At 32.6% G+C, this 22,418-nt stretch overlaps 2 protein-coding genes and 1 pseudogene across 9 annotated transcripts; all 3 read right to left on the reverse strand.

The window, feature by feature from the left end:
• Positions 1-83: 83 nt before the first annotated feature.
• Positions 84-6,335, reverse strand: LOC114268919 (protein PHOSPHATE STARVATION RESPONSE 1). 5 transcript variants are annotated; one of them, XM_082907242.1, is made up of 9 exons: positions 5,860-6,156; positions 4,991-5,071; positions 4,048-4,744; positions 3,683-3,911; positions 3,501-3,577; positions 3,348-3,390; positions 2,434-2,491; positions 1,664-1,733; positions 84-851 (listed from the first exon to the last, which is right to left on the reverse strand). In XM_082907242.1, the coding sequence occupies exons 3-9, from the start codon at positions 4,657-4,659 to the stop codon at positions 504-506; spliced, it is 1,437 nt and encodes a 478-aa protein (XP_082763368.1). In that variant the 5' UTR covers positions 4,660-4,744; positions 4,991-5,071; positions 5,860-6,156; the 3' UTR covers positions 84-503. The 5 variants fall into 5 exon arrangements, with proteins under 5 accessions (XP_082763368.1, XP_082763367.1, XP_082763369.1 ...); XM_082907241.1 differs by having other exon boundaries at positions 4,893-5,071; positions 5,860-6,154; XM_082907243.1 differs by having other exon boundaries at positions 4,048-4,671; positions 4,893-5,071; positions 5,860-6,150.
• A 2,807-nt stretch (positions 6,336-9,142) lies between these two features.
• On the reverse strand, positions 9,143-16,336 carry LOC114268920 (fanconi anemia group F protein (FANCF)). Of its 4 annotated transcripts, XR_014351462.1 has the most exons (10): positions 15,858-16,336; positions 14,791-14,889; positions 14,166-14,629; positions 12,959-13,160; positions 11,917-12,084; positions 11,115-11,215; positions 10,778-10,846; positions 10,597-10,637; positions 9,675-9,960; positions 9,143-9,448 (listed from the first exon to the last, which is right to left on the reverse strand). XR_014351462.1 is itself a non-coding variant. In XM_082907245.1 (9 exons), the coding sequence occupies exons 1-9, from the start codon at positions 16,035-16,037 to the stop codon at positions 9,878-9,880; spliced, it is 1,407 nt and encodes a 468-aa protein (XP_082763371.1). In that variant the 5' UTR covers positions 16,038-16,336; the 3' UTR covers positions 9,474-9,877. The 4 variants fall into 4 exon arrangements, 3 of the variants coding, with proteins under 3 accessions (XP_082763371.1, XP_082763372.1, XP_082763373.1); XM_082907245.1 differs by lacking the exon at positions 9,143-9,448 and having other exon boundaries at positions 9,474-9,960; XM_082907246.1 differs by lacking the exons at positions 9,143-9,448; positions 14,791-14,889 and having other exon boundaries at positions 9,474-9,960; positions 15,858-16,318.
• A 3,147-nt stretch (positions 16,337-19,483) lies between these two features.
• On the reverse strand, positions 19,484-20,370 carry LOC145806942 (large ribosomal subunit protein uL2my, C-terminal part pseudogene; annotated as a pseudogene).
• Between the last annotated feature and the right edge of the window lie 2,048 nt (positions 20,371-22,418).

Here is a 22,418-nt window from a genome sequence, read left to right on the forward strand (position 1 = left end):
CTTGCATTTTGTTGATTTTCATTTTCTATTATACCAAACACCAAAAAATATAAAGAATATTTTTCGCCCAAACAGACAAAGCATTAAATTTGACTATAGTTTCTATCACATAACTTAAGATCCAAACACAGGAGAAATGTTGATCTCAGGGCAACCACAAAAGCCTCAGTTGATGAATTAACACCAAACTACCTCTGTTTCAGTAATTGAAAGAAAAATGATAAAAAATGCTCACAGTTGAGACCTCAGTTAAATACTCCATTTTTTTGTCAAAAATAAGATTGTTTCATTCTCCAATTGAAATTTTGCAGAATTAATCCTTTCTTAAAAAATAAATAACTAAAACAAAAAAAAAGAAGGCAAAAACTCTAGAAACATGTGCTGAGAATTTGAGAGAGAGAGAGAGAGTGAGCAAGCAAATCTGAACATCAGAGTTCCAAATCTCTTTATATCATTCAGCTGGAAGTCTATCCTACTGTCCTACTATGGCACATGATATGGGCTTATTCATCTGCTCTCGCGCGCTTTGAGGGTCTGGAACTTGACCCCACAACGTCATTTGCCTCGAGATCCTCAGAAGCCTTGCTTTCTGGCGCCTTTTGTTTCTCTCCCATCTTCCTGGAAGCTTGCACTGATGATGCCATGATGGTATTATCATTTTCACTTTCTGATACATCTTTGGCAATGGAACTTGGGATTGCATCTGTTGTTGTCTTAGCAGAGGGGTTTTCCAGGGTGGGGGCGGACGATGATGAGGCCTTCAGCATGTCACCTGCTTTGCATTGCTTCTCAAACATCATCTGGAGGTATCTCCCTTGCTCTTCTATTCTCAGCTGTAGATTTCTCTGAATCTGCCCCCCAAAAAAATGTTACTTAAAAACATCAGTCTCCATAAATAATAGATGCCTATGGCAACAAGAGCCACCAGTTTCCAAAACAATCATGATTGCAGCAGCACTCAGAAGTAAATCATCTTCTACTAGTCAATGGGCTCTTGATTTCGAACAACCAAGCAGTAGGATTCCTTAACAAAAGCAAGGCCATCCCATGGTAATTTCTAATGACTAAATGACAAACATCCATTTGCCTGGGACATCCAAGGAAGCTATGGTATTTTAAAGTTGAAAAAAATCGCTCTATGTTATATGGACTAAAGGGGTTCTTGCTTGAGGAAGAAGTATGAGATTCTTTAAGAAAAAGGAAAAAATAAGGTAGGCTACCTATAAATTTATCTTCAATGGCTCAAGAATTTTATTTTATTTTTAAAATTTTGTACTCAATAAGGAGAGTGTGCGCAACTAGAGATGGCTAACCAAATGAGTACCAGAGTGAAACAAAAAGGAAATCCATGACCTAAAAAACTGCTAAACACTGGAAAGAGAAACGAAAGCAAGGTCAAATAATAATCTAGTTTGGAATGAAGCAGTGAATTCAAGGTACCTTGTGTCTTGATTTCTGTAATTTCATTGGTTGTGCCTAACTATTAAAACTGGCCAAAACAAACCCCAGCAGTTGGTTTTCAAGGCATGCATGCTTCAAATAGATCTAATAGTGGGACCAACAACATTTTTCAACTATTTTCATTTCCAGTAAATTGCAATCAGGATCAAGAAGTGACAACTCAGATAAAAACAAAATCCGTTTATGATAAACAAATCCATACCTCCAACTGCTCATGCAGGCGCTTCTGGACTTCCATCTGTAATCGTAATGCTTCAGTGAGCTCAATACCCCTGCCCACATATAAGTTAAGGGGTCTGAATAAATCCAGACTAGCAATCCATATGGAAACAACTTGATACTGAATGTCATCTATTGCATCAAGAGGTAAAAAGCTTCGAAGGCATTGAGAGAAAAAGAAAGAGAGCGTGTGTGTGTGTGCCAAAATCCTATTTAAAAAAAAAAGAGACAATACTCGTAAAAAAAATTAAAATGCAAGGCAATGCAAATCAAAACAGTGGTATGCAGTAACAGGTCAGTAGAGCGTATCGCCATCAGTGGTGAAATAATTCCATAAGCTACAATGCACCCCCAATCTTAACCAAGAAATTTGTGTAAACTACTTGAGCTACTTAAGATGGAAAGAGGAGCTACTTAATTGAGACAAGAAAAACTTATTAATAAAAATTATCTTTTCCCAACTTCATAAAACTGCACATCACCTCTAACCTTCACCATAATCAAGTCAAAATATCAAAACATTTAATTTTCACATTATTTACTACTTATGTAAAAGCAGGTCTAAGTTAATTCAATAATCCAGGCACCATTAGGTGCAAGACAGTCTCTGCAAATCTAAATGAGTCACAACTACCAAATGCATCAATACTTCTAAGAAGTACAATATCTAATGCAATCCCTTCCAGCACAAGAAGAAAAGGCTGCGTTGCAAGATAGATATATGCCTAAGTTCATCCAAGTCAATCTACTTACGTTTTCAAGTCCAGAGATGCAACTTCCTCGATGGAGGTCAACTTTTTCTCTGAAGCTCCTGCAAATCAAGAAAATGACCAACTTAATGTGGTACTGCCGCAGCTCTTACAGTTTTTCACTATTATTAGGTCCATAAGGTAAAGAGTCAAAATAACTACCAAATGATAAGTTCGATTTAGGCATAGAAATTTGAGCTAGGGGAAAAAAGTAAAAAATAAAAAAAAGAAGTCTAAGGGGAAGAAGTTGACTTGACATGCAAAGACAATTAGCATTTCATGACAGTACTGAGACTTGAGTACCCATGAAATACACAACCATAAGCATCACAACAATAGCCAATAACATGGTGAATAGGTGAAAAGAAAGATAATATAAGAAATTAGTATGTTAAAGATCTACATCACACAGGAAGTTTCAAAAAAGGGAAGGCAAACTTAGCAAACAGGGAGATGAATAATCACAATAAAATACAAACTGAATTACTGAAGTTTTGAAAAACAGAAACGGAACCAAAAAGGACAACTTTGCATTTTTTTTGTGTAATCTTTAGTGAGACAAAAAAGACATAATAATTTGAAGGGCACTTAGAATTGCAACACAAATAATTTGAAGGCCCATAATTGAAAAAACCATACAGCTGGAAAGATCGATAACCTGTTGTAAATTTATTATCCAGTAAAGTGAATGCATTCAACTTCTGTTTATAGTTTAAGAGGTCGTTTGCTAAAAAATAGGCTGATGTTTTATACATTTCATACTGTGCCAACTAATGCTTCAACAGCAAAGCATACAATATCATAACCACTGTTGTACAGAAATCATAGAAGAAAAGGAATCACAGCATAAACACAAAGAGGCTGATGCAATAAACTAAGTAGACAAAAAATGAATATCAAGAAGTTATTCTTGTTTACCTTCTGATGATGCCTCTGGTTGGCATCTAGCTGTTCTATACTTCTGCGATTCAGCAAGTAAATTTTCCAGGTGAATGATGCAAATAACAATCCAAATTCTGAGATAACTAAAATAAGATTAAGAATGAGAAGAAAAGGAAAAAAAAAAAGCACCTGCAGGTGGCTCTTCACATGATAAATTGTCAAACCTTCAACTTTCATTACCTTCAGTACACCTTTAGGAGTAGCTTCTGTAGTTCAAAGCAAACAGGTCAATAGAAAGACTTGTCTCATATTTTTAGGGGCAAATGAGGTTAAGTAATAAGAAGTACTGTAAGGTGAGGAGAGTTACATACTTTCACTGCCACCAAGCTTATTGACTGCTTCAACAAAGGCCTCATGAAGTTCAGGTGTCCAACGCATGCGCATTTTGGTTGGACCACCACTTGCTGAGGATGTAGAGTTGAGAGCACGAGTAGACTCCTCAGATGGAAGAGCACGAGGAGACTCCTCAGATGGAACTGAAATCTGCTGGAGTACTTCGGACTGTTGTTCCGAATAATTTGTCATTTCTTTTATTAACACCTACAATAACACAATAAGGACACAACAATACAAATCATGCAAGCCTTAACACACTTTCCATTTTATTAATAAAAATAAATGTGTGAAAAACGTGAAATGCTTTCTTAAGAGTCTTGTTTCCTGAGGAGATTCTAACCTTAAGCTCAGGATCTTCAGCATTGTTATCAACAAAAAGTCCATTCAAACTAGAATTCAACGAATCATCATCATTTATTAGGTCCGCCCAATCCTGCCAATCATTTCGTTTACTAAGGTCTTCAGTTGCCATGGCACAACCACCATTAACCCTGCTTCCTATTTGAATTTTGCTGCTAGAAGTATTTACAGGATAATCAAAGAAATCTGGTAATGAATCTGTACACCAGGAATCACTTTTGCTCGATGCCGTAGATTGGAGCATCTTAGAATGACAAGGAGCTAGTGGCATTGATGCCCCAGCATTTGATGACTGAGAAATAAAGGGTGACTTTCTTGAATGCTTTTCAGGAGGTGCAAAGGAAGTAAGATGAAGATCATTGAAGTATCCTGAGGTAGATGAGAAGATAGGACCAACAACCCCACTGTTCGAGAGAAAAGAAGAATGAAGAGACGGAGAATTTGTGTTAAGTTCCCTCTCCATGCAAACCTGTTGAGAGTTGGGCAACTTCGGATATTTCTCTTCCAAGGTGGAGGGAAGAACAGGTAAGGATGATGAAAGAGCTCCATAAGCTCCAAGGGTGCTGAGATGTCTTGCAGGGCGTGCTTCCATTTTCTCCCCCTCCTGCTCCAACAAGCCGGCACAGATGTTTAGTCAATTGATGTGTTAGCCTAGGATGTATAACGATACTTGAAACCTACAACAGAAGGAAGGTAAATCAAATTATAGTTACTTCTCTAAAGATACAGAAGAAAACACAACACATGAAAAATTTGACACTCAAAATTATGCCTATAAAACCTATGAATTCATTAAAATGAAAACACAACAGAAGTCCCACTGACATAGGTATAGACTAAACAGCATTTGCACTGTGCATATCTTCAAAAGTTACCACACTGCAAATGTCTTCAAAAATTACTATCCAAAGCCTTCTTCATACCCCTAAAATTCAATTATTTCTTCTAACAACTAAGCCCTGATATAGAGCATTTGCAAGTGTCTTCTAAAATACTGCATATGCCTGCAATGGGAGAGGAAAATATTGAATAAAATCAAAAGAAGCGAAGTCATAATCTGTATATTTTTACATAATACATCTCCAAAGGATGATCATGCTATAAGCAAAGTGTCAACTTACTAAATGTAGCCCCAAACATGATTACACCGAAGATCTTAGCCATGGAATGACCATGCATACTCCAAATTTTCTAAAGGATAAATTACAATTTTTCACCATGGTAATTTGACCCAAATTTCACTACTTTAGTATCTATGATTTCAATTTGAACAGTACTAACCTTATTTTTCAAGTCCAATTTTCAATTTGTTCTTTGCTGATTTTCTAACATGAAAAGACTGTTACAGTAAAGTCACATCCCAGCAATAAAAGAAGCATGTATTAAAGTCTTTACCCAAGTCATAAATCACAAACATCACTAAACTCAATAGAGACTTATCAGAACTGTTCAAATACCCCAATAATGGATCTTTTCCACCACAAAGAACCATCCAATGGCACGAGTTAACCAAAGCACATGCAAATCACCAAAAAATGAGTTTTTATAATCCCCATATTTCAAGCACAAAAATATATATAAACATAGAGAAAGAGAGAGAGAGAGAGAGAGAGAGAGAGGGAAGAGAAGCCAATTCAACAGGGAAGGAATAAAGATTAGAAAGAAGGAAAATCGATGCAAAGCCGAGTTGGGTAATTGAGATTAAACAGTAAGAAATCAACGTACATCCAGAAAAGGCATGTATAGAAAGCAAATTAAGCGTAATCGGGAAATGGGTATTAGAAATTCTTACATAAAATCAAAGAAAGCTCAGAAATTGAGATCTAGAAAGCTCTGCATGGCGGAACATCAAAACTCGATGATTACGGGGGCTGATTGTTGTCTACCAAGCAATGAAAATATTAGGCACACACAACACAACAGGCGTACAAATCTATAATATATATACATACATATGAGAGTATAAATATATATATATATATATATATATATATATATATGAAATTGAGGGTTCCGTCACCGAAGTCTCCGAAGCAAATGAACGGTGATGGCTGTTTTGGCCTCTGTCTTTTGTCTCTCTCTCTCTCTCATATAAATGGCAGCGAAGAGTCCACGCGCCTTTTGGGGAGCGTGTGAAACAATGTTTGGGATTTTAGACTGACTTTTTTTTTTTTTTATTCATTCGTTCCCACTAAAAGACTGAGAGATTTTCATCAAACATTATTTTATCGTGACTTGATTCCAATAATCAAAACAATCTACTACTTTAACTGTTTTGACCTTTTAATTATTTTAGTTTGTGGTTAAAAACTTTTGTTTGAAAAGAATTTTTTGGTTTTTATGATTTTTTTTGAGAAAAAAAATATAATAATTATGATTAGATGTGATATTTTGTTTTATTAAACTAAGAAAATTATTTTATCTTTTTTGTGATTATTTTAGCTAAAAAATCTCAACTTTCAACTTTCCAAACGAGCTCTTATTTGCATACTAATTTTAAGGAGAAATTATAAATAAATAAAAATTAGGATTTGATTCTTTTCACAAATTAAATCTTGAGTTTTAAATTTTACAAATTAAATATCAAATTTGATTTATTTTCAATCTAAATTATTTATCTATTTTTATTATGTTAAATTAATTAAAAAATAATATTTAAAAATTTTATGTATATTTAAATTGACTTTAATAATTAAAATATTATTTTTTTTTATCAATGCTACGTAATAAAAATAAACGAATGATTTAAATTAAAAATAAAGCAAAATATACAAATTCAAATTAACAAATTTAAAAATTAAAAATTTATTTTATTACAAATCTCAAATCTTAATTTTTTTTTAAGTTGTAACTAATTTTAAAAAGCTAGTGACAGAAGGATAGCGGATATGAATTTTGAAGTGTCCTGGTCCCACCGCACGCCACCCTACTCCGAGACTCGGAGTCAATTTAATTTTATAACTTAAAATAAGAATATGAACAAAAAATTTTAATTTTATAACTTAAAATAAGAATATTAATAAAAATTATAAATAACAATTATAATTAATGAAAATTAAAATATGTAAAGTATTAAATATAATATTTTAATTTTATTATATTAACAAAATTATATACTATATAATTTAAATTAACAAATATAATCAAAGTAAGAAAACGTAAAAAAAATAGGAGAAGAAGCAAAACTCATTTATGTCCTTACTATTTTTTTTATGTAGGGTATTTTGAACCAGTTTACACCTACCAGATTAAGTCTGAACAAATCTTCTGAAACAGGATTTATGCCTTACGATCTATAGCCCCAAGGTATGTATTTGCTGCCTAAGAAATTCGTAAGATTTGAAAGGAAGTAAACCTTCAGATCTCAGTCGTTATGGCCAACACCATTTGGTTTCTACTATTTTATTGGGTGTGTGGATCCTACTTTGATAAAGGGTATTTGTGATTGGACAGTGAAGAAACTGTATCATAGGGAGGAGGGTGGGTTACAATTTCTCAGGTATATATTAGATGTAGGATTGTAAATGAACAAAACCGTTCGTGAACAAGTTCAAGCTCAAGCTCAATTCAATAAGAGCTCTTTTAAACTCGGTTCGTTAAAAACAAATTTATATTTGAGCTCAAACTCATTAAATTTTTAATAAACAAGCCCACATATTCTAAAATTTGGCTTGTTAACTGACTCATTTAATATTTATTATTTATATATTAAATAATATAAAAAAATCAGATAAATATGTTATTTATATATTTAAAAAATATAAATATAAATAATAATTAACTATAAATTGTATATTTATATAATAGTAATAGTAGATATTATTTTGGTAAAATATATATATTTTTTTATAAAATGTTTATACATATTGTATATATAATTGTATAATCAAAATTTTGATTGTAACTTTAGTCTCATACGCAAATATGAATTTATAAAATTTTTGACTCGTTAAGGCTCGTGAACAGGCTCGAGTTTGAGTCAACTCTATGCCAACTTACTCAGCTCGAGTTCGATTCATTAAATTTTTATTGAAACTCGAATTCGTTAAAATCTTAATAAATAAACCCAAACATACTAAATATCCTTTTGGCAAAGAGGTTTGGGGCTATTTTAGCCACAAAAGATAAAATATGCTATTTTAGCCACAATAAATAAAACATTACATCCAACCTATAATCATTACACTCTTTTCTCACAAAAAAAGTTTAAAAAGTCAAAAAGCCAAAAAGTCCTTCCCAAATCAAGTTTTTTAGCTCAGACTAAAATAGCCAAAAAGCTAACCCACTTCTCAAACGGAGGCTAATGCTTCATTTGGGAAGAAGGGTTGGGTTGGGTTTGGGGCCATTTTAGCCACAAAATGATAAAATAAGTTTTTTTGCCTAATAAAAAAAAATATCACATCCAATCCATAACAACAAAAAGACAAAAATAAATTTTTTAACCCAATAAGATAAAACATCACATTCAGCCCATAATATTACATTCTTTCCCCCACAAAATCAAAAAAACCAAAAAAACCCCTTCCCAAACGAGGCTTTTTAACCCCATGATAAAATAGCCAAAAAACCAACCCACTTTCCAAATGAAGCCCAAAGCTCACCTCATTTGTAGTCCTAATTATATGTACCTTATAATTATAAAAAAAAATTAATCACTCTGTTTAGTTTCAATTTTCAGAACTCACTTTTCAAAAATTTTACTTCTTCGTTTTCTATTTTTTTTTTGTTTTTACTGATTTTTAAAAATATTTTAAGCAATTTTTAAAATTTTTGAACACCTAACATAAATACATTTTAAAAATATAATATTTATAAAAATCACTAAATACCAAAAATATAAAAATATATATATAAATATTCAGCACATTTTTCACATTTTTATGTATTTATCAATGTTTTAAAATATTTTTTCACAAATATTTTATTATTTTGATACACTTAAGTAAAATGCATATTAAAAAAATAAAAAAAATATTTAAAATTTTAAAAATATTCACTAAAAACAAAAAAAATAAGAAAAACAAAAAATTCAGTTTTGAAAAAATTAAATTAAAAAACTAAAATCAAACACATCGAATATAATTTCATATTTTTTAAATTATTACAAAAACAAAATTTGCATATTATTATAAATAGGAGCCGACAAGGCCTAACATGTGCCGGCCTAAACCCGGGTCCAGGTAGGCTAGGCGGGCCAAATTTACACCCCAATGTGTGGGGTACTTCAGTTGGAGTAGAAAATTATTTGGTGTTCCCTGAGTGTTCCAACCCTAATACATAAGAAATAGCAAGTAAATACCATAATTACATATCTGCCATCAAGCCAGAGGGTCCGAAGTGTCTGAGTGGTATTGCTCAAGCTTCACTACACCTGAATCACTCTGAATGCAAAAAAATTATCACTACTAAATAATAAATTTCACAGTTTTTTCTATTAATATAAAATAATAAAATTTTAAATTCTAAAAAATGATACAGCTCTACCACGTAATATGTCACATCAATAAATAAATATAAATTATAAAATTTTAGTGTAAGGGTTTGGAGCACGTTCATTAGAAAGACCTTTTTGCTTTATATATGTATAGATGCACATCCTACTAATACCTCTCCGTTAACTATACAGCTCAAAATGTGCTCCATGGATTTATATTTTCCCGAGGACTGTCTTTCACCACCTCTACAGAAAAAATTTCAGCCTTTTAAAGGGCAGACTAAGCTCCAAAACAAAGAGGCATGGCAGTTAAGCAGTGCATAAAGACAGGAGATCTGAACGACGCCTGTCATAGTCATGCCTCATTAGCAGTAGTTCATGCAAAGTTTGTGCCACAGATTCGATGGGAGCCACAAACATGGTAGATGTGGAGGCACCAAATTCTCTCAGCAAGCTCACCTGGGAGTGTGACATGCATTAACATAACAATTAGTTAGCCTGCTACTCAATAATTGTCTAATATAACTAATGCATATATTAGAGTATTAATATGAAAGCACATGGAATGGGAACTCCATAAACAAAAATCATTGAAAACCTTAATTCTCTAACCTCTTACTACAATTCTAGATATATCGGATAGCAAATTTGTTGCATTCAGGAGGTGAAGCTACTAAATGCCATCTGGTATTGAGAGCATATTACTACCAACTTGAGGTGCTCGTTTGCCCATTACAACGCAAACAATTATAGCAGTTCTTCATACATTCCAAACAGTATAACACATTTGGGAAATATTTACTCATTCACTTGCACCACTCACACAAATTCCAAGTATGATGTAATCAATTACCAAAATTTTACATTATCTTGCATTCAGATGACAGATGACAAAACTATGAATAATCAACACATATAATTTTCACACTGGTGGTGTAGTCTCTGCAACAATGCAATCTCATAAGGTCTGATTTCTATATTGTCTCAATTTCACTAAATTAGTGGCAAATCATGCATTGATGCCATGTGTGTGTGCGTGCGCGAGTGTGTGTGTGTGTGAGAGAGAGAGAGAGAGAGAGTATCTCAACAACTCACAGTCTTTATGTTCCTTCCTATTTTGAAGGCAACTGCAGCAACTGCAAGAAAAAATAAACATCTGTTAACAGAAGAGGAAGTACTACCCCACATGGATCACCAAATTCAATTAGAAAAATATTAAGAAAAGGAGATATATATTGGAAAGGCAGAATAATAAGATAAGGAATTATATTGAAACCTAATTGGTGAAAAATCTCCTTTGAATTGAGCCTCCAATTCACTCAGATACAATCTGAACAAAGGTGACCTGCAACCATATATCATCACATTCCTCAATTCTCAACGTGCAAGTTAAATGAACATTGCGTACAATGCTTGTGATAATAGTTTGGGTCCATAAGAAGACCTTGTTCATTGAGATTAAAAATGCCCTTTAATTATGGGAGTGTTGAGAAATGAAAAGAAACAATCTTGAATCTATTAAAACACCATGAACATATCTAAAGCTTGTGAAATTGTTTTTAAAAAATGGAAATAAGATGATCAAACATCAGATCAAAAAATGATGAAGGTACCAGGATGGAATAGCAACTGCAGCTAGCACAGGGGACAGTTTCCACAACTGATGAGATTGATTTCCCAACAGTATAGCCAAATGCTCGAGAATGCTTTTTTCCTTTGTTAAACCACCAGAGTAGGAACAGAAATCTCAATATTAATGTTAAAAAAAGACTGCATAAAAAGCAAGAATGCTGATAGCAAATGCACAAACTCAAAAGTATTACACCTCAAAGATCAAGTTGTGATATTCCGTAGTACAATCTGTAAAAGATGTAAAATTGGAACTGAAAACTGTTATTGCCTGAAATGTTGTGGCCGAATGGGAATGGGAACATGGAAAGCGTGTAGTATTATACTAATAATATAAAAGTAAGTAAATAAGTGTATACTATGCATGTTAAGCTCTTGTTGTAACTCTATCCTTTAGTCTCCCAAAGAACTATATTCTACTACATATTTCTTCATTGTTTTATTTTTGTTATTTATGTTTTATCATTTAGATTAAACTAAAGGAACAAATTTGGATCAAATGCAGATCACTAGAATTGGTTTTCAGGTAACTCTGTTCCAAATTTCAGAATATGTTTCCCTCACTTTGACATGGTTACTATATGAAATAAACTGTTATTGGAAAAGTTGTCCAAACCAGAAAAAACTGCCATTGGAATTCAACTAAAGGAACAACCATTTTCAGAAGGGAAAAAAAAAAAACCATTAGAGGGTTAAAGATTAATAATATCATACAGAAACCGTTTATAAGAGCACAAGATAATTAAATACCTATTCTAATTTGTGAAATTATCAAATGAAAGATACCTTTGAGTTCTTATTTTCCATTCTAGAATGAAGATTTTGGGGTCCTGAGAGTAAGCTACACACTTCATGGAATTGCTTTACCATAGTGAGCGAATCATACGAAACTGACATGAAATGTTCAATCAAAGAACTCCATCTGCTTGCAATGCATCCTAGTGACAAGATCTCCTGAGAAAAATAAGAATCAAAACCAAAAAGTTATATATGGAAAGAAACAAAGAAACGTACATACAACAAAAAATATATATATAGTAAATAAAACACACTGAATACTCCAAAATTAACTTTACATGAAGGATCAATCCAGTTATGTAATGCCAAGAATTGTTATTATTCAAAACAAAAACTAATATTGTGATATGGGCATCTTGAGTTGAGGCCAATATCGTAGCAAAAACCCTCCTCATTTCATTTTTGACTAGTGTTCATGTAAGAGGAAGAAGTTGGCATTCTACGTCTTCCCTTCTCTGAGCTGGCTTCCAAATATTATGTTAAAAAAAAATTAAAATCAACAACAACAAACCCACAGTAAAATATGACCAAGAAACCTCATGCACAAAGAAAAGGAAAACCAACCAGATCTCATGATTCAAAAGATTGAAAACAAGAAACAGATATTGACTGATCATTGTAACAAGAATAATACAACTGTTATGTGATGTAACAACTTCGAATGCAATCTAATTGAAGTGCTAAATTTTCTAAATTCCTTGGAAATGCAAAATATTTCTTACAATACCAATTCCAATTAGTATTTTGAGAAGTCAGGTTTGGAGCCCTAAAACCTTGAAATGAAATGCCTCAATTGTGTATGTAAAGGGCATCATTTCTGAATTCACTAGTTTAGTTCCTACAACAGCATGAATATTGAAAAATTAATTACAAGAAACTATATAACATATTTGTGAACATATATATGAATGCATGGATAAACAAACAAAACTATGAATTCATGCACAAACTGAGTCTATGGACCCAAATGTAGAAGTGATCATGGTCTGAAATCATAATGTAAGTCACCCAAAAAACTTGAAGAACTTACTATTATATCACGTGAATCATCATCACTGGCTTCTGCTGAAATGTTCAACCTTTCGAACACCTGAACCCATTGAACCTTAGGAGCAGAGAATATCATGCTGGCACCTGACACCAATCTGATAGTTCTCTTGTCAAGAAAATAGGAGAGAGTCCCTTTTTTCCAACAATTCCATGTGTCATATTCAATCAACTGCTCTTCAATCCTGAGAGCAATGGGAGAAACATATTTAGGTCAGGGCTTTCAGTCTCTGTTAAGAAAAGCCTATAACAGCAGTAATGTATACTAAACCTACCAGTGTGCCACCTTTCTTGCTATTTGAAGGAACTCAAAGGTAAACCAAACAACAAAAGGACAAGTTGTACAAAGTGCATAATGATAGACAAAGAGGTGATTGGAGGTTTCACAGAACTGAATGTGTCCTTGGAACCCATTCCTTTGTGTGCTCAATAGCACTTAAAGGAACTTGTTTATTATCATTTAAGAGTTGTAAATTATCTCTTCATTGATTACAGTGACACCCTTATTATACACAACAAACTTAGGTGTTAAATATGTGCTATCAGATGTCTTAGCAGAATAAAGCAGAAAAATTAAACGAAATACAAAGAGTACTTTACATTTGTCTTCACACAACACAGCTTTTGTATCATATCAATCCCAGTTGCAACTCAATATACAGCTCTGAACTACCATGATGAGACTGTCAAGATTTACATTTCAGTGTTCTTAAAACATGAGACAGTGTTCAGAGTTTTTTTTTAAAAAAAAAAAAGTTATCACTTCTTCAAATTAATCAATGAAGATTAGTTGACTCACAAAGCTGGTCATCTGAGGACAGTTCGAAAGGGCACATGCTTTTGGCCAGGCTTGCTGGTTTGTTCTGTGCGTTGCACAAGCTAAACAATGAATGGGATGATTAGTGGGTACTCTGGCGTAAAATAACTACATGAAAACTTTGTGATACTACAGCTGTCAGATACAACTATGTATTAACACACATTTGTGTTTTATAGAAATATACTCTTATTTCAATGGCTCATCTCTTGTGTCGATACGAAATGGTAGATATATTTTGCGTTTAAATCCTAGACAACTGGAATCAATCAACCAATCATGTTTTCCTAGTGAAATGTCCAGTAAAGAAACCATTAATATGATACTGTAACGTCTGTCTTCAACTACGTAAGTTCAGTAACATATCACTTACAGTGGAGCTGAGGCATGCTTTAGTAGTTCTTCAAACAAGCCATGGTCAGACTTATTCCAATTGCCTTGCCTTATGGCCTTGCAAAGAATATCCAACCCAGCTTCTGCTGAGGATATGCATGATACTGCTGATTGCCTCCTGATGAGTTCCTGAATAGTATACTCTGTAAAATCACCTTCAATTTTTGTATTGGGAACAATGTCTTGAGATGAAACTATTGAGTCCTCCATGAAACCTCTCCTATCCAAATCTGGATTCACAGATGGATTCTGCAACACCAACTTATTAAGATACACATTAAGGAAATCATTTCTGGTTCTCCGAAGCTCATCAAGATCCATTTCAATAGTTGCTATTGTAAAATCTCTGAGATGTGTGTCCCTCAGTGGTAAGGTATGGATCAGATGTTCTAACACAAAGTCCCTTGCTCGATGAAGAGTATCAGATGATAGATGTGCAAGACCCTGCCTTTTCATTTCATAGAATCATATAGCAATCAAATCATATTGTCACCAGAAATTAGAACTTCAAGTAAATAGAAAAAAGAAAAGAGGAAAAAAAAAAACGAGAGGGGTGGAAACAGAAGGGGTTCTAATCTCATGGAAAATGTGTCAGAAACAGCAACCTGCGGGAAGAATGGATTAGATGTTATTTCAGATAAAGCAGCATCAAGTTCCTTTACGGAGTCTTGGTAACCATCTGAGCACCTCAACTGCCTCAGGACCTAAGCATTGGAACCAGAAGAAACGTCATTCCCAACAGAGGACAAGGGAGTTGCTGCATTTATTTCAAGCTTCAAAGAAATTTAAATATGCAATTTAGACACCACTGACGCGCGACGGCAAGTTCTATCCACACTCAGTCTTATGTGATGATCATTTGAGTCAAGGGAATCAACCTCTCCACAAAAAGTGGGGGTAAGGTTGTCTATCTACTCTCGCTTTTGGACCCCGTTGTAAGTGAGGGACCTGTGCATTGGGTACGGCCTTTTCTAATATTAGACATCACAGGGCAATTAAAGTTAAAATAGGAAAACCAAAATGACATATATTCCAATGATTTAGTCCAATAAACTGAAAGAATTTGAAGCCATATAAGTAAACCCAAGTGATTGCATTTAAAGCTTAGTTAAATATATAGGGCTGGTGTACGATGTGCCTGCAGATGCTAACATGGATAGACAAAGGTACAAAAGAACAAGCAGAAGAACAGCAAATGCTTTTAGGAAGAAGTATCATGAACTACTCACAAACCAAGAAAATCATCTCCTAAATTAGATTTTCCGGCAATTTAATAAGATAATCTCTTTCCAAGCTCAGAGTCTTTCAAATGTGAAAGTTTATTGATTCTTGGAAAAAACCAATTAACTTAATTCAGTTGTGGCTGGCAAACATACATTAAAACTCAAAAAGAGTCAGCAAAATCAGAACAGTATCAAATAATTACAAAACGGGAATTTGATAACAAGCCGCAAAAAATTCTATTAATCAGCCATACCTAGAAATCTGCAAACCAAAAACAATGACTTGAGTTGCAAATATTAATGACTAAAGCCAGCTCAATTGAGAGCATGAATTGTTAATAAACCCTAGACCAATCTCATAACCCTACCTATATCATTGAATCTTGAAATTGGTGGGAAAAAAAAATATAAATAGCTAAATAAAGAGGGAAGGGGTTAGGGTTACATACATTCTGAAAGAAAAGACCCCATTGAAAAGCTTTGTTGAAGTTGTGGGGGTCCCAATGGGCAAGAGAACCAGAGGATTGATACCCAGATGCCAAAATCAAGATATCTACAAACCCTTTGATCAGTTTCAAGAAATCTTCCAGTTGTATATCCGGATGCGACCAACCCATCTTCTTCTTCATTTGAAAAACAACAAACAAGATGATTCACAACTATGAGATCAGAACAACTCTTTCTTCTTCTTCTTCTTCGTTTGAAAAAAAAAAAAAACAAGATCATACACACTATCAGATCAGAACAACTATTCTCTTCTCTTCACAAAATGAGAGACTACTCACTCACTCTCTCTCTCTTCCGATTTTAAACGGGAGTTGGTTGAGTCGATGTAGCGCGGGAGTTGAGTCGGCGTATAACTCACGTCAAAAGATTTTTTTTTATGGATCTCATTTTGAAATTTCCTTACAGTCTCGTTTTGAAAAATGGTGGTCATTTGGCTCTAAAGAATTTTTTATATTAATATTTTGACTTTTTATGAAAGAATGTGTATTAAAAAATTGTATAAATTAGTGTGTAGAGGAAAATTAAAATTGTAAGTTGTGCAGTCGTACTTTTTGACTTTTAATAAATAGTGATAACTTTTTAAGTAACTTTTTAACTTTTTGCTTTTTTGCCTTTTTGCTAAACTTGGCCTTAGGGGTTGTTTGAGATGACTTAAATAAGTGTACTTTTTGTCTTTTTATGAAAAAATGTTCAGAAAAGTAGAGATATGATGTGATGAAAAAAAGATAAAAAGATTGATTATTTTGTGTATGTCAAACTTGGTCTTAGTCTTATTGATTTTAAAAAAAAAAAAAAGAGTAGATTTAATATATTATTTAAAAATTAAATTTTATGATTATACTCTTATTTCTATTATGTTACTTCTCCTTTTTTTTTTTTTTTTTTTGGGCTAGAAAGATAAGGTACACAATATATGAGAATCAAATTTTGGATGAATTTTATATAAAAATCTTTTTTATTTGGAAAACATTTAAAAAAGAATGCAAAAATGACTTAAAATATGAGATTGTTTAAACATTTCAAAAAGGATGTGAGATTTTCAAATATTTCAAAATGGATACAAAAATTTTTCTGGTAAGTTTTGGCCAAATGTATAATTTCAAACTGTAATATTCTAATGTAACACTCTAATGTAACACTTAAAAAAAAAAAATCTCAGTGCAATACCCTAATGCAACACATAAAAAAACTCATTACTGTATTTTTTTCCAAACGTAGCACTCCAATATAACTTCATTAGTTAACACTCTAATGTAACAAACAAAAAAAAACTCTTTAGTGCATTTTTTTTCCAAATATAACACTCCAAAAAAAATTCTTAATGTAACACTCTAATGTAGCATACATAAAAACTTCTCAGTGTAACACTCTAATGTAACATAAAAATAAAAATAAAATTCTTAGTGTGTTTTTCCCAAATGCAACACTCTAATATAATACTTTTAAAAAACTCTTTAGTGTAACACTCTAATGTAATACACAAAAACTCCTTAGTGTAACATTATAATGTAACACACAAAAAAATTCCTTAGTGTATTTTTTCTAAACATAACACAATATAACACTCTAACAAAATTTCTTAGTGTAACACACAAAAAACACTTTTGGATATACTTTTTCCAAACATAATGCTTCAATATAATACAAAAATAAAAATAAAAAATCTTACTGTACTTTTCTTAAACGTAACACTCCAATGCAATGTTAAAGAATAAAGAATGTGAGATTTTTGAAACCATTCCAAAAGGAGTACAAATATTCCTTAATAAGTTTTGGGCAAATGCATAATTTCAAACTATGAGTGTTACGTTTAGAAAAAGTATAGTAATAAGTTTTTTTAATGTTTTTGTGTGTTATATTGGTATATGTTATATTAAAGTGTTATGTTTGGAATTACACTAATTGGAGTGTTATATTTGGAAAAAGTACACTAAGATTTTTTTTTCATGCTACATTGGAGCGTTTACGTTTGGAAAAAATACACCAAAGAATTTTTTTGAGTGTTACGTTTGAGAAAGATACACTAAAGAGTTTTTTAATATGTTATATTAAAGTATTACGTTATTGGAGTATTATATTAGAGTGTCAGGTTTTTGTTTGTAATGTGGGATTTATTCTAGAATAAGAGAAAATTCAAAACTTTTATAGTGCAAATTTCCTAAATGTGTAATTTTATATTTTGAGAAACTTACTTTTATACCTAAAGAATTAAACCCAAATATGTAAGTGATTATTCTTTTATATAATTTCTATTTTAATGGAACATTTGGGTTCATAAAAAAAAAGGAAGGACTAAACAATTTATAAGATCACATTTTAAGATTTATTGGTGCTTCACCCATAAAACAAATCCCTATCTTTAAATACTAGCTCTAATGTTTTTTATTTGATAAAAAGGGATTCAAAATTTATTTTTAATTATTTTATCAATGGTTTATTAAATTAAAATAAAATCATCAAATTTTAAATATATAAAATATTAAAAATTATTTTTTCATCAAATTTAATGAAAAAAATATAAAATAAATGGGAGAACAAAATTGATGAAATAATTTGAGTAGTTTATATCAAACTAATTTTTTTAATTAAATTTAAATTAAATGGAAAAAAAATAATGAAGTGTTACATCTATAATAACCAATGTAGTGTTTTTTAAGGTTTGTACTTTTGAAAAATTAATAAATACTTCTAAAATATTATGTTATGTTTTTAATCAATAAAAAATTACAATGCGCATAACGTATTTTATAATCAATTTAAAATATTACATAAATAAATAATTTGCTTAGTTAATTTGTCCATCAATTTTGAATTTTAGCTAAAATTAAGTTTTTTTTAATTACGTTACATTTATTTGGCAAAAAAATATTTTCAATTTTTAAAAGATAAACATTTTTTAGATTAAAATTTTATCAATGTCACCACAATATCGCCGCCGCCACTATCACCTCCACTACCGTCACCACGGCCACCACCGCCACCAACTCCGTTTCCATAACAACCGTCGCCGCCACTATCATCTCTACCTTTGTCCCACCACCACCAAACATAAAGAAAAGTTTTTTGAAAATATATTTTCCATGTTCACTAAAAAAATTGAAATTCACAATGAACAAACAAATTAGACAAGATAAATAAAATAATGTTCCTGTCAATTAGTTATTCTAGTAAAATTCAAGAGGAAAGCAACAACATTAGATTGGCCAAAAAGACAGTTCTAATTACATTTGTTTAGAGCCAAGGGATTTTTAAGCCCTGAGGGGGGTTATCAATGGAAGCATAACTAGTCTCTCGATAACAAGAATCTTTATTATTCATCAATATATTTCATATGAATCTATTGCCAATTATAATAATACAACCTCATCAATTATCATCCTAATTCAACAAATAATGAAAGAACAATAAAAATACTGATTACCAATGCCTTTTGTCATTGGAGACACTGACCTAAAGGGTTGGTTGCAATGCTCGCTTGCAGAATTGTGATTGTGGATGAGGATCATCATCGCCTCGCCTCTCTGTTGCAAAAGATCTTGGTGCGTATCGAGTCATTAACAGTCTCAACAAATATGCAGGCTTTGCACAATTACATTTTATTTAACATATGAAAAACTAAAGGAATAAAAACTAACCCATTTGGTGCTTACATTCCAGGAAAAAGTTAGACGACTGGTGTGCATTGTACAAAAACAGTGACAGATCCATTTCGAGCTCAGAGTATCATCAAATTTAAGACAATCTAGCAAGACAATCAAGATGGGAACAAAAAGATGAAACCCAAACCAAACTCTACCTTCTTTTCTTGAGTGGTCCAGCCTTGAGCCCACTTTTACAAGGCTTACCCCACGGTGTTCGCGAAGACCTCCATGACTCCCACTACTCTTACTCTTTCCTTCACCACCTCCATGAGGATGATCAACTGGGTTCATGGCCACACCACGAACCACCGGCCTCCGCCCCAACCACCTGCTCTGCCCGGCCTTCCTAAGCTTCTTCGCTCCGTGTTCCAGGTTCGATCCTTATCGTGGCCTTGCACTACGAATCGATCAGTTTCTCTTTCCCTAAGGGCAGCTTGATCAAACAGTGCCTTGATGCCTTTGGCTCCGTAAGAATCTTTGCTGAAGTCCTAGCAGCCCTGACTAGCTTGCCGCCCTGACCGGGGTTCATCTCAATGTTATGGCTCAGTGTCCCAATTCGCATCATTGAGATTGGCATGCAGCTCCCGATTTGGGAACTCAGATCAGCTGTGAACATTTGGTTCATCATCATGGCGGTCTTGCGAGATGGTGTAGTGTGAGTGAGCGAGTCATATGCATTGGCGGATGTGCTGAAGGAACGGGTAGTTGGGTGGAGGACCTTGGCAAGGAGAGTAGATGAAGCAGTACAAACTCTGGAGAGGACTATTTGACTGTTGTCTGTGGATGCCAGGGGATTTATTTTGATAACTGAGAATAAATTTTAATGATTTCGCCTATGCAACTAAAATAAAAAATTTGAGTAAGAATAAATCATAAGCTATAATGGATTATAATTTAACTCCTTATACAACAATTATACCTATCATATTAGAGCACTTAACCTTTCTAATTACGATTCAAATAGGTAATTACGATTCAAATAGGTAATGGTCAGCATATCATCTTTAAAAAGAAATTTTCATTAGAGAAAGAAAGGAATAAGAAGCATTGTGGCATGAACGACCAATGTTAAAAACTTCAAAACTAAGCCTTGTTTCCTCAAGTATCAAACACTATCAATTAGTTGATTAAAGTGTAAAAGTAAATAAAAATTAAGTTGCATCCCTTTCAAGCATACAATACTGAAAAAAAAAATTGAGATTTAGGCATTCAGTTAATGCACATCTACCATATCTCAAATTTAGAATTCATAAAATACACTAGCAATGTATGAAATATGAATGGAGATCACATGAATATTCAATTCATCAGGCAAATTGCATGCATCACGCGAAAATGGTTAGCACATTAAAAAACAAAAAACTTACATAGATCAAACTAAAGTGGCTTACAACACTACATAGATATAAAAATAACTCCAGGTTATACATAATTCGATTCAATTCCACAGTAGCTTCCACAAGTATTAAAACTAAGGGTGCTCACGGATCGAGTGGCCTCCCATCCATCATCTGTCTGAACTTAGGCGGATTGGGAGAAATCAATCTACATCCATCCGCTTAGTTAGCATATACGAATTGATCAGCTTGTGCAAGTTGATGGAAGGATGTGCGCATCGGTTTGGAAGTTTGGGCTTTACTATTTTGGACAATTGTTCAACTTATTTTTCAGGTACATCTGTTTTTGGGTCTAATTTGGGACCAAAATTTATGAAATTATTTAAATATGAAGTTAAATATTTTGTTTTGGGAAATTCTCGCTAATTTATAACAACATAAAGTTAAATATTTTGAGTTTTGTGTTTGTAAAATTCACATTGTAATTTGAAGCTAAATCACAAGTTGACAACAAATCTGAAGTTAAATTACAAGTTGCCTACCATAATATATTCACAGTTTCTTAGTGACAAATTTTTTATGTTCTCATTGACATCAAGTCATTAACTTTGTAACTACCAGATCGGAAACCAAAAAAAAATATATATAATTGAAAACATCAAATTTACAATTTATATCCACGACCTTACATTCTTCCTTTCAACATACATTAGAGAACAATAACACACACAAAAAAGTGTGCTTCTCCCATTAATCCCAAAAGAAAAAACTTTACATCTGACAAAGAACTTTACTTGAAAAACCAGCAATTCACACAAATAAATAACCCAAAAAACCCAAAACCACAGTTCTACCATTCCAAAATTAAAAGTAGTACCAACAAATTAACAAATGAAAAACCTAGACATCATCACCAATCCCAAGTAGGGTTTCTTAAAAGCAAAAATCAAAAATCAGAAAAACAGAACTTGAACTCGTGAAGAGAACACGATAGATAAAGTGAAGATTACCCACAACTCCAACACACCCATCTCAGAGAAACAATTACTATGCTCAGAGAGAGAGAGAGAGACTCACCTAGCTGATGGAGATAGCCGCTGCCGGAGGGAAGAGAGAGAAAGTGCAAAAATTAAACTGTGTTTGTCAAAACATATGGATATGGAGCGTGTACCCCTTCCCGAACCAACCGAATGGGAATTTAGAACATGACCGACCCAACCCGAAGAGTTTAAAAAAAAAACGAAAACAAAATTTTAAAATTTGTTTGCCAACAAAAAATATGAAAAGAGATTTTTTTTTTAAATTTAAATTTTCAATCATTATGTCTACAAAAATATATATATGAAAATTAATAAGTGCTTTTATGTTTTTTTCACCAAATTAATTTTGAGTAATTACATGTCGTTGTAGATAGTGTTCATGTCGTGTCATTTATATTCGTATCAAAATTACTTCAACATTAATTTAATTGATAAGCATTTTCTTACAATTTGGCTCTATTCAGTCGGATTAGGTTTAAGTTTTA

This window comes from Camellia sinensis, chromosome 14 (assembly GCF_055761805.1).
Source record: "Camellia sinensis isolate YWXY chromosome 14, ASM5576180v1, whole genome shotgun sequence".
Classification (NCBI taxonomy): Eukaryota; Viridiplantae; Streptophyta; class Magnoliopsida; order Ericales; family Theaceae; genus Camellia; species Camellia sinensis.

Bases quoted from the DNA above. Each gene is read 5' to 3' on its own strand.
- LOC114268920 (XM_082907245.1), bottom strand. From the start codon at position 16,037: ATGAAGAAGAAGATGGGTTGGTCGCATCCGGATATACAACTGGAAGAT. The intron at 12,085-12,958 runs GTAAGTTCTTCA...TATTTTTCTCAG, and splicing joins ATGATTCACGTGATATAATA to GAGATCTTGTCACTAGGATG. The intron at 9,961-10,596 runs GTGAGTTGTTGA...TCACACTCCCAG, and splicing joins TAGGAAGGAACATAAAGACT to GTGAGCTTGCTGAGAGAATT.
- LOC114268919 (XM_028210158.2), bottom strand. From the start codon at position 4,659: ATGGAAGCACGCCCTGCAAGACATCTCAGCACCCTTGGAGCTTATGGA. The intron at 3,391-3,500 runs GTGCTTTTTTTT...GCTGAATCGCAG, and splicing joins ATGTGAAGAGCCACCTGCAG to AAGTATAGAACAGCTAGATG. The intron at 1,734-2,433 runs GTAAGTAGATTG...ATATGTGGGCAG, and splicing joins GCATCTCTGGACTTGAAAAC to GGGTATTGAGCTCACTGAAG.